Raw genomic sequence first — 17,562 nt, 5'->3', positions numbered from 1 at the left:
TTCCAAAACCCCTCATTACTGCAGCAGCTCACCTATTATTAGCCATCACTCACACCGACCAGATGTGCACTTTTTTTGAACCGTGTTCAGAGAAGGCACATCCATGACACTTAATGCAAAAAATGATCACTATTTACATCAGATATAAAACAGAATCCTGATGTAGTTATACCACATAGCAGTATAGAAAAAGAGAGCTTGGAAGTGTAAATAAAGACAATTTAATTACCGGATCTAAAGCAGATGAAAAGGTTTGACCTGCTTTAGGCCTGCAAAGGAATGCTTTTGCTGAAGCCTGTTCAATGTGCCTGCATTGTCAGCAAAGGGCCAGCCAGTCATTCCTTCTCAGAGATCAAAAATTGTTGGGTATACAAAAGGTTCACCATTAGCATTTTAAGTGCAATCTCAATTCAGGTTTCCCATATAGCTTTTGTTAACCAATGACAGCTTCAAGGCCAATCTGGCTTAGAAAAGAACCACTGATGAATGGAGCAGAGCTGGGTTTATGGTGCTAGTTTGTCTTGTCAAAAAGGTGGCTTACTGACCAGGAACGCAGCTCTTTTTCACTTCCTAACATTCCAGGATGGGGTACCAGAGTTTGTGATACCCTGTTGATAAAGCTGTATATACAGCTTTGGGAAGTACAGGATCCTGTATAATCCACGAGAAAACATTTGAACATCTGGAGAGTCCCAGAAAACGTTGCAGTTTCACTGACTACGCTCCATCACCATTTCAAACATCCCTTGAGGCCTGCTGACAAGGGCAATGATCTCTCCCCTCAGTCTGAAAAAAAAGCTAGTCAGTGGTCTGAGTAGAGTTCACTGTAGGAGACGTAAAAATAACCTTCCAGTGATGTCTACAATGCTTATGCATGTGCAGCATAAACTATGTTTGACGTGTCCGTCAGCCAATTGATTTAGAAGTGAAGTAAATTAAATTTGGTGACATGATATGGTGTCTGTGTTTGCTTTCTGCTCATTTGATCCATGTTTGATCTTTGTTTCAATGTATGTCTGGCTGCTTCCAAGATTAAAGAGGGTCATTTGTAATGCTTCTAATGTTAAAGCAATGTCAAGTACATGGTGGAATCAATTTTATCCGGCAATATAAATGACTGTATGAATTGTTTTCATATGATATCAAAACAACTTTCGTACAGTCGTTTACATTTATTGGATCTATAAAAGCCAATTTTGTTGCTGAAGAGAAAAATAAGCACAGTGCTATATTTGGTTGCACTATTCACACAGCAGTGGTTTAATAATTCTATCTTGTGCAAGCAGATATGGTGCCATGATTACTGAAACTTATATACTTCATAAACTATAACAACTTAATGTCTAGTGGCATGTTCATATGAAACTACGCTCTAATGACACCAGGTTCCACTACCATTTGTATGATCTGTCACTAAATTGAAAAATAAATGTTCAACAGAAGTTTTAAATATCAAGGTAGACATCAACACCATGAATGAATAGTCCTTTCTTTCTGCAAAGGATATTCGGTAAACCTCTGGGGAAACTTTGCGGTATCTTTAACCTGATGATGCCGAATGCTTGGAAAAAGATATTAAACCAAAAACCCACATCACAGTCCAGGAAGGAGATTTCATGTTGGCTCACCCTTAAGACTTAGCTGTAATTCTCAAACCACAAAAAGGAAGATGGGCCTACCACAAGCTGGGCACTTTACTCTTTGGGGGAAGAAGTAATGTGATACTGTTTAAGTTCTCTACCTGTAAATGATGAACTTTTGAGGCAACATGCAGGGTGTACACAAACCCCTTGCCACCGCAAGGCTCATAAATAATGTCTTTTTTGAACTCTGGAAGAAAACAGTGCATATGATATTCACAGAGGCGGAGTGGAAATGGCTCGAAATAGGTTTAGAGCTCTCCAAAATACTGAGACTGCTCCACTCTCTTCTAGAAAGTGTTAAGAGGGTCACAATTAGGCTGTTATCCAGCTCAAGACATCCCTGTGCTCCAGCACCGTTTTGCAACACTGCCTCATCAGTTCTCAGTTTGTACATGGTGCAACACAAACCAGAGGGGGCAATGAGTTTCTGGCAGCAAAGAAGTCGGACTACGCTGTGCCCATAATTGGAACCCTCCTGAGAGCCAACTCAAAATGATTCCCTGGCAAGCAGCGCACTGAAGAACTGGAGCCAGCTTCGGGCCTTCCTGTCATGAGATACAATATCAATCTCGGCTCAGTGAAACTACAGTGCAACAAATCAGTGTCAGACCACCAAAAGGGTGTACAAGCCACAAAACAAAGACTATATGTACACAGATACCACCAAAAGAGCGGTACAGAGGAAAACGTACTTTACAACCACCACAGAGGTGGCAAGGAACAGGAGTCACTCTAACCTAAACTGACTGAGAGTAATAGTCTCTCATAAAGGATATAGTTTTACCCTCAAGAGCTAACCAAAATAAATTGCGTTTGACCTCTAGACCCTGATATGAATGACTGCTCATCTTTCAAGCAGGAGGCTGGTAACCATGGAAAAACATCATTAAAAGCCCTATTGTGCCCTAACAATCCTGTCTTACCACAGGGGTAGCTCCCCTGCGGTAAAAGGCTCACATCTGACAGATTTCTTACAATGTTTCTATGCACACACTAATATCTCTGCAATCTTCCCACAGTAATCTCCCACATACACACATCTATAGGCTACATACATTTATTTTCATATATAAATTGCTCCATTGTGTTTCTTCCCCTATGCCGACGGCCCTAAACTTTAACTCCATCTAGCTTAAAAAGATGTAAGTATAACATGAGACATTCTTTCATGACAGGTCATAGTTAAATGATGTAGGAGTGGAGTGGTATTAAGGGGAATATGAGTGCCCTCCTCCCACACATGAAGCAAGTAGAGCTGCAGATATTGAGAAACGGCATAGCAGGGGTTCTGATCAGTGAATTTAAGAGGTCAAAGGACTCGTAAGTGGGTGGACGCAGCAGAAAACAGCCCGAGATTAAGTTATTGGGCTAATAAACTGGGAATTCTGGGCTCTAGGGCACACATTTACAGAGCTGTGTAACACATTACCCTGGCTATTTAAGTGTGACCTCATTCAGCTTTAAGCCAAAGCCCACCAACCTGTTAACTACTTTTAAACATTTACCAGTATGATCACTGGCTGCTGCAGTAAGACAATGGCATATGCACGAGGTACTTTGTTAACTGAAGCCATGTGAATGCTCATAGGAAATGTCTAATTGACTTTGAGGTTTATCAGTTATCCTCAGGGGCAAAGAGACCTCACAGGGACAGTCACTGGTAATTTCTTACATCACGTCTGTTCAGCCTCACTCAACCATCACTCCAACAATCAGCGTCCATTGGTGAATTTTAAGATCATTCTGTTTAAATGAGTGAGTCCAGATGGTTGCGACTGTGGTGGCTTTCTGTTTATCCAGGAATGAATTAGAGTGACTGAAGTGCTCCAGTGATACCTCGAGGCTAGTCTCAACAGGTGATACCCAACACGTTCGTCTTAGTGGTGAACCAGCTTCTGGAGGGCCTATAAAAGCTGTCTTTGAGGTGTAAAGATGGCAACATAATCATACTTTTTCAACTGCCTGGGGTCGCAAATAGCAATGTCAGGTCTGCTTTGTGTAGAACTGCAAAATATATCTGTCTCGCTTTTTTTTTTTAGCTTTCCCAGACACAAATATAAAGCAGATAAACACTCCTTACCTACACCTAACTTTACACTTGAATCAAACAAATTAAGTGTAAAGCTATGCAGTAGGAGCCAGAAAAGCTAACATTTACTACAAGACAACATATGAACCTAACCTTTGCAGTAAACCACACCATAATCTTAGTGAAACAATTCAAACAAACGCAAAAGTATTTGGGCCCAGATGCATATCCCAGCAAGCATTTTTTGGTTTAAAAAAACGTCTAATAGCCGTCTACATGAAGACCTGACATCTAGGCTAAATCACGGCTGAATTTGGGCTGTCAGTGAAAATTTGGTAGACGTCTAACCATAGCCAAAGTGTAGACGTCATCAATTATACAGCTATGTGGAGACCATGTCCAAAAAAATGGAGATAAACATATTTTAATTACTGTTGACTCTCCATATGTGATTTTATATCATACCGCACGCCATCTGCAATGGCGAAAATTACATTTAATCAATTTCAAAATTAAATCGGCTAGATTTGGGTTACATGTAGCTAGACTAAATTGGAGCTAAATATAGCCAATACGTTTAAATCACGACTATTGCTTGCTGGGTTAGTCCTAGAAGTGAAGACATGTTTTCCACTCATGTCTGTCAATGAAGCAAGCTGTTGGGAAGATAGTGAATCTGTAAAAAGACACAGTCTTGAAGTCCCAGTGATATGAAGTAAAAATGGAGGGCAGGACAGTGGCTCAATGAAAGGAATAAGGCTTTAAACATATTCTTAATTTGAGGTGCACATGCTCACAGAAACACATTTTCTCATATTAGACTAATCACTCACAGTATTAAACATCTGAGTCTTTTTTCCATCATTATTTAATCACCACAGCCATGCATTGTACTTATTATTCCTGGAGAAATTAATCAAATGCACAACGGTCCTATTAATGTTTAGGAATATATTATCAACCAAGTCAACCATAAGCTACCATATAACTAACAGTTTGCTGGAATTTCAAGCACCTTACTTAATTTCAAATATCTTCTCAGCTCTACGTCAAGAGGCATTTCAAACAACAAATGAACTGCTCTGGTATTTGACATGCCATATTCATGGAATCTAAATGCATAGACCTGTTAAAATGATTAACATGAGTAAAGTAACTTTCCAGCTGTCATGAATACCTTCGCCTTGTACAGTTGTAAAAATTGACATCCCGCTGAAAACCTTCGGCGCAAGCATGACTGCTTCCCATGCATGACAACCTAATTTATCCATTACTGGACAGACAAATGCACACCGCGCTGCCTGCAAGTCACTTGCTGTCAAAAGAGACATGCATTTCTACATGCCAAATTGTTAACAGTGTTTCATGCACAAGTTCTTTGTAGTAGACAGACCTTTGTCTACAGCAGTTTCAGATGCATTAAGGCAAATAAGTACTAAAGTAGAAAAAAACGAATTACTACTTTCTACTACAAATTTCGTTGTATGCTACATGCAATGACAATAAAGGCATTCTATTCTATTCTTTATATATATTTTTTTGACATTACTATGTTTCCAGATGTTGCAACAATCTGCATTTAAGAACTCTGTAGTTCAATTTGAAGACGGAGAATCATTCAATTCACATTTAATTTTTAGTGGCATGTCATGCTTGAGATTTGCTTAACACTATGGACTGAATCTGTTAATGCTATGATTGCACTGTAGGGTACAATATCTGAAACCATTTAATGTCCATCTCAGCAAAATATTACCATTTGAATTAATAACCTATAGAGAAAATACACATCAGTTAGTTTGATAATGAACCATAAACTCTCTGTACTCTGTGTGCATGAGTGTGTTTATGTGTGTTATAATGACCTTTAAGTAGTAAGTCACACGCGATCCAAAGGACAAGGGAAACACATACATGCAAAACTGTAAGGAGTGCTGGCACCATGCTTGTTAGGCTGTAGCCAGAACTTCCTTTTAACAACAGGACTAACAAACTTGAAGCATGCTTATTATTATTATTCGATGTTAATTTTCTGTGCATAGGAACCAAGATATTGTTAATGTCTTTGGCTGTGCCAACAGGGATATATGTAAATTGTTTGATTGGGTATCGGGTATCAGGTATTGGGTATTGGGTAGTGGGAAGAAACACCAGACAAACTGGGGAGTAGGGACACCAAAAACTGGTTAAGATGAATCCCAAATCTAGGATTCATTTAAACCAGCGATTACCTTTCTGGTTACTAACTGACAAGCATTGATACCCATCATCCTCCTCGTCTGGTAGATTGTGGCACTCCAAGGGGAAGCGTCCCTCATCCAGGAGTGTCCAGCAACTGTCCCGCAAGACTTCGCAGAAACTCCGGCAAGGCAACACCGGCAGCGGGGACTGAGAGCCACACTCAGGTACCAAGAGAAGGCAGAAAAACCACTCCAAACTATGGTGGCAAGGTGACTTCAACAGCCATGCCCATTCGTTTAGGAGTGCCTCGACTTCCTCCACACTGCTTTGGTTGAGGTAATTGGGCACAACAAACCTTTCCCCAACCATGTAGGAGCAATAAGGGAGAGCAGTATCTATCAACAAGCACCGTGGGGATTCTACAACTAGCTCTGAGCTAGTCACCACTTTCTGGCTAGTTGCTGATGCTTGACTGGGTACTTGAGGTTGGGCCACTATGGGCATTGAGGTGGCTTCTGGTCTCTTGCTAGCTGGTGGTGGGGTCATTAACATTTTTGAGGTAGTTGTTGGTGTTTGGATTGAAGAAAGTGTCTGGCTAACAAATGAAACTTGTTTAGTCTGTGACACTTGATTAGATAAAGCTTCCTGTATAGCTGTTGATTCACCAGCTGGTAACAGAGTATCTTCCACAACTCCAAGAAGATTTTGCTCCGATTTTGTGCTACCAAGATTATGGCCCTCATCTGTTCTGTTACTAATTACCAAGGTACTCTTTTCAAACTCCAGTTTCATCTCAGTTATTTGGGACTCTACACTGCCACCACTATCAAACCCCCTATAATCAGTGGGCATTACTACTCCTTGTGTTTCAAAACCAGATCCCCAGCTAGTTTCAGCTCCTGATGCTAATCCAGAGCCAGACCAATGGCCTGACCCAGTGCCTGATGCCAATTCAGACTCAAGCCCAGATCCAAGTCCTGAAACATTTTCTGTAAAGCTTAAATAATCAGATTCTCCAGAACCCATACCCTCTAGAGAAGATGTGCCATTACCAGGTTTACGTATGCGTGATGAAATCCGTGCTGTCTCCGGTTGTGTTGTAGGTATTAGAGTGGTCAGTCGTGGTCCCTCAGTCTGCACAACCTTTGGGATCCCATGTCCCTCATCAATGATCTCCTCTCCAACCCTTGCAATATTCTCTGATGGTGGTTCTCCACTACCTGCTGGACTGCCAGACCCCTCATGGTCCACTGTTGGGGGCAAAGTTGTAGTACCACTCCAGGCCCAGAACCAAGCATCAGAGTAGACCACCCATAGGGTCAACAAAAACAAAACTCCAAACTGGGTCCTCATTTTAGGCATAATACCAAGTCTTTACCACATCCACCGGCTTGATCAGGCTCCCAGAGTGAACTGTGACATGTCCACACTGCCACTATACTCCTCACACACACTTTCCAGCTCTGTCTCAACACACACTCCACTAGGCAGAGAGGAAAAGTGAAGAGGAGTGCCCCATTCAAAAGAGTAAAGGGGGAGAGCAGGAGGAGGTGTGCTCCGTATTGGCTGCCCTGGCAATATTTCCTCTCCTAACTCCTCCTTCCTCCTCCTTCTCCTTTTGTCACAGCAGTGAAAAGCGATCTCTCCTGCTGACTGATACCTTAGAATTACGGCAGCTTTGCCTTTCAGTGTACAATACTGATGCTTTCAGTGTTTTACAGAGAGGAGCAATTTGTTCCCCTTGACTCGTTCTCTTTGTTAAAACATGATAATGGGAAAACTGCAGATATAGCTTTAAAAACTCTTAACTGTGTGAAACTGCATTGGGAGCAAAAGCTGTTGTCAAGTGATTTGGTGATTTCAACAAAAAGAGCTGAATGCTGAATTCAGTCTAATGGATTAAATTAGTCCCATTCCATTGGAAATAATACAGCTCATTATACAGCAGAGCTGCTGTTGTTTAAATATTCTCCTATTACAGTAATTGTATTATTTCATGTGATTATGGGGTAATGTATCCAAACAACACAATTCAAAACCACCACATGTAAACTAAAGTAATTCAATCCACCTGTGCCAGTGAAAGTTTTTACAATTATTCCTTACATTTAGATCAATACAGTGTCAAATTCAAGCCATTAATTAATGTAAATGTATCATCTTTTATTCTTTCACTATTTCCTGCATACATTGTCCCCTCTCTATATGGTGCCATTTACTGTTCAATCGGGTTAAGACCCCTGTTTTCAGTGCTCTGTGGTTACACAGTAATCCAGGACTCACTTTCTTGTCCAGACTGGTTTCTCATACTGCCTACCATGCTGTGATCAGTTGACAGAGACCCTCAACATAATGGGGGATTAGTGATAAAGGGAACAGGAGGTTTGTGCAAATGTGTCTCTAATAGCACCTCTGTTCAAAATTAAGGCAGGGATGTTGTGCATGTAACCTTAGTTCCTGATGGGGAACTTGGGTCATTTGTGCACAGCAGGCAACTATCCCTATAAATGTTCCAGACGCTAATGTTGAGATGCACAAATGTCTTGACACGAGCTTGACAACTTTCTATCCTATGGCTTTCTGTCATGGCTTGTGGTCACTAATGGTCTAACTCATCCATGTCTGCAAGATTATGTTTGTTTGATCTAACACAGGGGGAGGGTGAACACCAAAGACATTAAAAAAGGATGGAAAATACTGACACTAGCAAAAATGTGAATGCAATACATCCTTCATCAACATTTCATACATCTAATACAAACTACAAAGACTAGTGAACTGTGACCTATTAAAGAAAAGAACGCGGTATAGCTCACTTATGTATCACAAGGCTGAATTATTTTTCCACTTTTTGCCCTGATGACACTTTTAATGAAAGAAAAATATTGTGTGTAGTCATATGAAAAGTGGCTTCCTTTTGGGTAAACATGACTAAGGCACTTGTGGTTGTCTTGAACTGGTGTCTGTTTGACTTTTACTTACAAGAACATTTGTTCCTTTAAGGAACCAAAAAGCAAAAAAGTATACTTGCCACCACTAAAATATTTCATAACGAACACTACTTTAAGAATGGAAGATGTAAGGTTTTCTATTCTCAGTTCAGCGGCAGAATTCTAAGAGGCTAGTTGTAGCATGATTTCATAAATGTAAATTACTAGATCCTCTGGGCAAGGAGGAGTTAACACTCTTAACCAAGCAATTGTTCACTCTAAACCTGTCAAAAGGAGACAATTTGATTATAGCGGTTCCTTGAAAAAAAAAAAAAGAAGAAGAATGACAACTTTCTGTGGGAGACTCATGTTCATGTTGACTTTAGGCAATGTTCCTCAAGAAAGGGACCATTATGAAATGTTGCAGGTGACATTAAAAGTGAACACAAGCCACAAGCCCATTTTTCTGTGGTCAGACAAACTCAGTGACCAAAGTATTCTTTTGTAAGTCTGTAAACTAAAATAAACATGACGTTTATAGCCGAGACTTGGCTAATAAACCCTAGGGTAATAAACTCTGTCTTGTGATAGATAATGATTAGCCCTAGACATCAGTTCTACCCCTCTAATGGACTCTCTGGTTTATTGCATTATTGTATAGGTTTTTATTTCAGAACAAAAACGAAATAGCAGACACTTTCTTCAGCAAGAATTTCCACAGGTCATTCAAACCAGATCATTGTAACTTAATGACAGCAGAGGTGCCTTTACTGTTCTACACTTCCCATGTCCTGTGGGGAGTCCCATCAGCATGATCTGCTCTTTTATCTTGTCCCTTTCTGTTCTCTTAACTACACAAGATGCCAACCCTAATCACTCACAGAATCCAGAGAGAAGGAATAAGTTGTCTAAAAGAGTCAAATACTCCCATCAGTATTTCAAAAATGACAATGAATTAGCCTGAAGATGTTTTGTATGACAACAAAAGATAAAAGATCTTACAAAGTTTGGAAATGTTCTGCTATACTTAACAGTAGGAAACTTGCCAAAAGACTTGGGTGGCCAGGCATATACTCTGTCACCTTAGAACTAGGAAACAATCCGCTTAGTGATGGAAAAACCTGACGAGGAAAAGACAAAATTGCATTTAATGAAGGTAGTACTTTTGTGCTTTTTAGTGACAGTTTTCTCAGCACAGGTAATCTGCAGATATCATAACATGCCTTGAACCTTGTCAAAAGTCCCTCTTTTCAACATCCCTTTCATGTTGACTGCTGCCGGAATAGAGTACAGGCTGCGTAATGTCAACACGGCCAGAAGATTTCCTGTTTTCAGGAGTAGCATTTGTAATTGGAACAGGTAATTACAGTAAGAATAGTTGAAAAGTCTGCACTGTGCTGTATGAACAAAGGAGCACAGCCACGGTACTTTGCTGATGATACATCTTGTTTTTAGGGAACTCAAACTCAAACAGATCAAATAAGCCGTCCTTTTAATATGTGTTATTTGAGAAAGTGAAAAGAAATGTTTCTTGGTGGGACTAATAATTAGAACAACTGTCACGACTATGTTTAAAACGCTTCGGTAAAAATGTGGTTCATATATATTTTATTCAACACACATGGCTGAGATAAGATATCTTATAAGATATCTAAGCTCAATAAATGAAGTGGTTCCTACTCTGGAGACCACTGTGCAGCTAAAGCATGTCTTTTACAAGGGTTTAAGAACTTCCCTTTGACACAGTTCACATGCTGGTCACTGCAGCCTGCTGACAGAGGACCATTATCTCAGCAGGGATCTGTAATCTAAAGGGTCAGTTCACCCAAATTACAAAAAAATGTTATGTTTCAGTGCTTCAGTGGCACCACTAATGAAATTCCATTCACCTTCATTGTATTTGAGTGGTGGCAGAAGTCTTAGCAGCAGATTAAACCATGTTATACGGGTATAATGAAAGCCCATTACATCTTCATTGGTAAAACAATGTAATAAACCTTTGGAAATGATGGAATCGAAATGACTTAAGGTTCTGTTTTCAACATTCAGAGCATTAATATTGCAGCACACCAATATATGCTGTGTAAAGATAAAGTAATGGCAGCCTGAGCCGAGAATGAAGTCACGCTCCATCTGTGTGTGCTGTAATCCGAACTTCTCTGTGGTTTGTTGTAGTGAGCTGGTGCGGCCAGGCATGCATGTGCATGTGTGTATACCACTAGCTAGCTCATTGCTGCCGCTTTGCACTGCATTTATACGGCAGTTACAGCTTGGGATGGCGTCGTTGCAGAAGCGTAGCGCCTGCCCTCTGGTCCCCTCTGATTGTTAGCTCTGTCAGCACCGTCGCTGTGCGCTGTTTATGGAGTTAGCATCGTTAGCTGCTTGCCACTGGCTCAGCCACCTCCATCTTGAGAACCATTTCCCAACAACTCCTACGCTTTGAATTTCACATAAAATCCTACAGTGTGGAGTCAGACTCTAAAAACACTAACTACATGCTTTCACTGCTTTATTGTCTTGTCTTTTTTTGACTCCTTGAGGTTTACCATGAATACTGTATATCTCTCCACCTTTAAGAAAAGAAAACCTTTTATTATATATGTAGATATAGCAAAGTGCCATTCCTTAAAAATGTCTTTAATGTCTGCGACCTGTGAAATCCTGAGATGTTTGAGCAGAGGATGAACTGAAATTCCAGCCCCCCCAGTGTCTGTCCTCACAATACAGAGACAAAAGCTTGAAACCTAAAACCAGGAATGAGTCTGAGTGCTGAGACCATGAATGGGAGGATAAATGATCAACTAATTACAACACCAACAAAACCCACTGAACATAATCCACGAGGGGCCAAAGGCCTCCAATTATCTGTCACTGCACAGCAGTACTTTATGCCAAACTGTCATTCAGCTTTTGAATTTCATATGTAGGGTGCCAATTTCATCAGTGCTAAATATAGCTTTTGTAAATAATTTAAGAACACAAGGACATGTGCAACACAATCTCCTACACAACTGGCACTGGAAAGAGGGAAAGTATATGTTTCAAATGTAGTTTACAATAAACCTTCTCTGTTAACCTAAATGTTAACTCAACACTTGAGCACTATACAGCAAGTCATTTTGACCTGAAGTGTAACTGCTGTATAAACAGAGAGGCACAAAACTAGACGCACGCTACACCACAGGTCGACAACACTAAAACGCAAGGGTGTATTCTCTGCAGTCCTTGGAGCAGCTAAAGGGCCTTTTGGCAGCCCTCCCTGCACCTTCACTGGTGTTATTTCAGCAAGTGGGGGTCGCTGACCTCTCGCTGTGAGTCATAGTGTAGTTGCCGTTTCAGCGGTTACACAAGCAATAAGCTCCTAGGCACTCAGAGCTGGGAGTTTTAAATGACACACACAAATTAGGATGTCCACACAGACACTCATAAACGAGCCCGCATATGGTTGAAATACATGCACACACACACACACACACACACACATGTACAAATAAACTTGGGATGCAGTCGCACGGCATGTCACAGCTGAGCAGCAGTGTAAACGGACACAAACAGACACAAACTATAGCGAACATATGGCTGAAACACACACACACACACACACACACACACACACACACAAATAGTACTCCCCTGCCTCAGCTGCAGCCATACAGCAAGTCACAGCTGAGCAGCAGTGTAAACATATCTCAACTTGAATCCACCACAGAAATAAAAACACGAGGAAATGCCTGTAATACCATCATCTGATAATTTTCAACACTGAGCATTCTCTCTACATGTTGTATTTGACTGTTAGCAAAGACAAAACACCTCTCATCTGACCCTGTATCCCTGTGCAACAGGGTGGTGAATCACAGTACAGTACAGGGACCATTCAACAGCTTTCGAACTAAATTTAAAGCCTGCTGTGAATCTTAAAAAACAGAGTGCATTCATCTGTCTTATCCCCTCTTTTAAAGGCACAATCAGCAATTTGTGGTCATGTACTCTTGTTGTTCTAGTCTCATGTGTATGTACCAGAATGTAAACTTTACGTTCTACTGAGTCAAAGTTAGCCTTGCTGGATGAAGAATAGATTATATGAACTGCATATATATGTGTATTATCAGGTTAAATTCAACTCAACAGCAGCAGACTGAGCTCTGAAACATGTAGTGCGTCTATACTGCCACTCTACACAGGACAAACTCCACGCCTGAATCAAGACCCTAATTCAAATGACATCTCCTCTTACATCTCTAAGATCTCAGACCAGTGAATGTGTGTCACTGACTGTGTGAGACAGCCGGAGAATGAGAGGTGGGGGGTTGGCTAACAGAACAGAGGTCAGAAGGTCACAGCTATCAGATTAGGAGGGAAAGGGGTCCCGTTTCCCACAAATAGAGACTTATCACAGCCCTGGAATGGCCTGCAGGAGCAGGTTGGGAGTGAGTAACCCTGCCTGTAGTATAAAGGCCTCCCATTGAGATATGATAGCTACTGTGAACCCAAACTGTTTAAGATTTTTAAATTTATCATTGATTGAAGAGCTGCAGTCCAGCATTAAAATTTAGAAAAGTGCTAGAGTGCATTCACGCCACACTTGGGCAAACTACACACAGGGTTGCATTGGTGTGGGCATGAAAAGAAGAAATATGAATCAGGAAGTCAGGTGTGATGATCTGTTTAAATGAAAAATGCTTAGTAGTACTACAGGCTGTGCTCTGTTCTCCAGAAGGGGGTGATCCTTAAACTCACTGTCCGTCTGACCCCTTGTTCTGCCCTGTTAACCATGACACCAAACCATCTGTAATGTGAGGAAGCATTTGGTTTCAACCCCATCAACGGAAAAATTGTGGATAAAGGTGAGGCTACATACAACTGCCTTTCTGTAACGTGATGCAGCAAAGGCACCGTCAATGAAATGAATATTAACTTGACATTGTAGTCAAGACCTTAAATTAATGTGAATGAATTAATTACCTGTCACTTCAAATTTGTTCAACGCTGACCTGAATTAAAGGGTAACTAAGTGGTGTTCCCCTTCAAAATGAAATGATCAATCATTTTTGACATTCTCTATCAGTGGCAAGTGGCAACGCTGATAGCATTCTCACAAAAGTTTCTAACTCTAACCTAAACTTAAAGTAACAATGAGTTTGAAAACCAAAAACCCCATCACACTGCAAGGTAAACACTGAGCTGTCCAGTCAGCATTGATCCCAGCAGATCCTCAACATAAGGGCAACGTTTTCTTGAAAAGTAGTAAAACCTACTGATTGCTTCAAAGACTGCTGGGCTGCATCTTTCAACTGAACAATCCAGTATCCTGTAGAAAGAGACAGCCGGGCAGACAGAGCCCTGCGGGGTTCCTCGCAGTCCTGCTCAGGCAAGCAGAAACAGCTTGGCTGTCACTCTGAATGAGACACATTCCATAACAACAGGAGAATATGTAGCCTGCGGGGCCTTAACAACAGTTACAGTATAGGAAAGAGGTACTGTATATGAGATCGAAGGGGGAGGGCAGCCATGTTTTACTATCTTTAATGCATAAAAGAAATATTATTTTCCCAGTAAACACCATCACTTATGTAGAGGGGCAGATCAAAGCTAGACTGCTGTTCTGCACATAAATTGCACCCTGAGAATATGACAACTATATGTTCCACTTAGTTTGAAACACCATGAAATTCCCAGCTGACTAATGAGTGATCGGTTCCTTTGTTGTTTCTTTGGCTTGAGATTTAATCAAATCCCTTGAAAGATGTGTTTTGGGAACTGCTACTCATGCAGCAGCCAAACAGAGAAATTCTTTACATCAATGTATGTACTTAAACTCTGCTATAATAACTCACAGCCGCACAACTATTAAGACTGACACATTCTTCAAATTGTATAAGTCAGTTACCAGGGAATTCCACCTTCACTCAGCTTCATTGTCTCTTCCAGGCCGGAATATTACACTGATTAAAGGAATTATCTTTCAAGGATAAAACATGCAACACAGCTTAAAAAGAGGTGTGGTGCGGGAACTGACCTACGGATTCAAACTGCCTTACTGTCATCCTAAAAAAATCCCTCTCTAAAAGAACTTCTTTCTTTTACCGTAATGACTCCACTAATTAGTGCACTTTGAAGTCAGAGCATCCGGAAATGTCAGAACTGTAATCGGCCCACCATGCCTGGGAGGTGTTATCTCAACTAATGACAGACACAGTATTGATTCTTCTGCCTCGAACAAAACTTCACAGAGGAGATGAGCTGAATCTACAGAGCACACTTTGACTTATTAAAGCTGTGTGGCTGGTTTAGATAAGTTTTTTTTAGAGTTTACATAAAGTCATGGTATTATTATCGTCTCTACAGTTCAAGGAGGTGTTTTCTGGTGATGTTGGAAAGGAAGGATATTCCCACTGTTCTGCAGAGCCCTTAGGATGCACAATCTTTACCACATACTAAGGAGACGACTGCAGCTGCATCACAAATAACAAGCAGCAGGTTAGGAACATCTGATTGTGCTTGTATTTCTGCTTGGAGTATCACTTCACAGAGTAGTGAGGCTGTGTGGAAATAGCTCCCTCTACTGTCCACAATGTGAGCCACATCTAGATGCAGTAAAATAGGGCGACAGAGTTTCTCAATCACACAGCCTTGCATCAGATGTCTGTCAGAAACTGACTGAACTACATGTAAAATGCTACCACAATAGAATGAAAGCAGTCCATGTTTTTCCACCTCATGGAGCTGCCCAATAGAAAACGGTTTACTCTAAGTATAGATGGCTGCATTGTCTCATTAAGAATAAAACGATAACAGACATTTCACAGTGATCAGTAAAAATCAAATGTCCTACATCCTCGCAGCTGCACACTGTGCCAAATGATGACAAAAAGCAAACCTCTGTAGACAGGTGGTGCTCTCCTAACAAAAACACACCTGTGGAAAATCAAACACAACGTCCATACGGCTTGTCAACAGCAAACAGCACCTCATGGCAGATAAAGCATATGGTCAAGATGCTGTGGAAAAAACTTTTTTCTTTTCTAAGTGCTAGAAAGTGTGTAGCTGGAAAATAAGAGGGAATGACCGTGTTACACACTATTTAATATGATGCTCGCTAAGATAAAAATCTAATTAACAAGGTGTTTATTTTCATCAGCTACGTCAACGTGGTGGCCGAGCCTCCGGCAGAACTTTCAACACACCTGCACTGTTGATGTCACAGCACAAAGAAAAACCACAGACATGTGTTCACAGTTATTATGCTTCCTGAATGATGGGACTCCACGATTAAGTCCTTAAAGGCACCGGTTCTTTGACATTTAATAGCCCATGAGATGACTTGCAAGAGGATGTATGGATAGATTATGGAATTATCACCACTGCCAAAGTAATCCTCTTGTTCACTCAAGCAAGTAACTCAAAACAGATTTTCATTTTTGTGCTAAAATTACAAAGAGAATATCTACATAATCTGTGTAATGTGCCTCAAAGACACGAGGAAGCATGCTGGTGCTGTTCACTGTTTTCATCAGCAGAGGGAGACTACATCACTGTCAGGTTTATGATGGGGTTCAATGGGACGCTGACCTCATTACAGTCCAAAGCACTTAGGTCAGAGGACCGTCATCAGCATGCACACACATGCACAAATGTCAAATGAGAGACGGGTGGGGCAGACTAACAGGATGACAAAGTCCATTCAGGTCATCACAGGAAACAGAGCCTAAATATTTAGTTACACCAACCTGCGGCAGAGTGCCATGATGCACACAGAAGTTTGGATGAGTAAGTTCCTCCAACCTCTTTTCAACAGCACTTCATCACTATGTGAGGTACTTTATATTTTATTTCTTCAACCAACGGTATTTTTTATTTAATAATGTCCATTTTATTTTGTCTTTTTTAAAATAATAAACGTTCCTTGCTTGCCTGAGTACTGAGGACAAATCAAAGCTTGATTGTTTAGACTAGATTGTCTACACTAGATTTAGATTTAGACTAGATTGTTTAGAAGAATGACAAATAATTCAATTTCATAAAGTGAATAAAGTTGATTTCTGCAAGTAACACAATAAAGGAACACTTGTATTGACTTGTACAAGTAGTCTTAAATCAAAAATATACAAAGAGCTCAGCTCACCGAGACTTCTTATTAACTACTGGACACCATCAACATATTTGTACTTATTCTTAACAAACCTTGAATCGGTACATTGGTTTTTTATCATGTGCATGTAAGAATAAAATCATTTTTCAAAGGACAGCCCAGTGGGACATTGGGTGAACTTCAAGCGAAGGGTCATCCCACTCTGACAAATCATTTACCTGCTCTCTAGACCTGAAAAGAATGGAGAGGGACTCTCCCACACCTGGAATCCAGACACTCTGCTTGTCTTATATGGGCAGGGTTAGAGGGTCACAGAGTTAGAAATGTCACATTCAGGTTAGCTACATATTTACTTGAGAATATATGGGTCAGCAAATTTTAAATAACAGCATTCTAATTCCTTGTCGTGAAAGGAAAAACATTAGATTTGGTATTATTAGTGATCTCTGTGTTGTGAAAAATGTAATTTCAACAAATTCAACAGGGTCTTTATTCTCTTTGTGGTGGAGAGTGGGGTCAGTTTCAGGCACCAGGTGGCTACAGGTCAGAGAATTGGGCCTGCTGGCTGAAAGGTTATAAGTTTTCCTCCTAAGACCAGCTGGGAAAATCTGGATTGGGGGTGTAAATGAGTGACGGTGTCATTTCCTTTCATGAACTGGCATGAAGAGGTCCCTCAGTAAGGTGCTT

The 17,562-nt window shown here is 40.7% G+C and overlaps 1 protein-coding gene across 2 annotated transcripts in view; it reads right to left on the bottom strand.

The window, feature by feature from the left end:
- col18a1a (collagen type XVIII alpha 1 chain a) overlaps positions 1–17,562 on the bottom strand; it is a 98,789-nt gene that overhangs the window by 48,380 nt on the left and 32,847 nt on the right. Inside the window, exon 1 of one of the 2 annotated variants that reach the window (XM_050048618.1) lies at positions 6,906–7,354. The exons of the other annotated variant lie outside the window; for it this stretch is intronic. Within the exon in view, the coding sequence (XP_049904575.1) occupies positions 6,906–7,215 (310 nt within the window). The 5' untranslated portion in view covers positions 7,216–7,354. Of the gene's footprint in view, positions 1–6,905; positions 7,355–17,562 lie in introns of those variants that run through there. 2 annotated transcript variants of the gene reach the window in all.

Source organism: Epinephelus moara, chromosome 7 (genome assembly GCF_006386435.1).
Source record: "Epinephelus moara isolate mb chromosome 7, YSFRI_EMoa_1.0, whole genome shotgun sequence".
Lineage (NCBI taxonomy): Eukaryota > Metazoa > Chordata > Actinopteri > Perciformes > Serranidae > Epinephelus > Epinephelus moara.
Note: the sequence above shows the minus strand (reverse complement) of the source record. Positions and strands in the feature narration are given on the sequence as shown.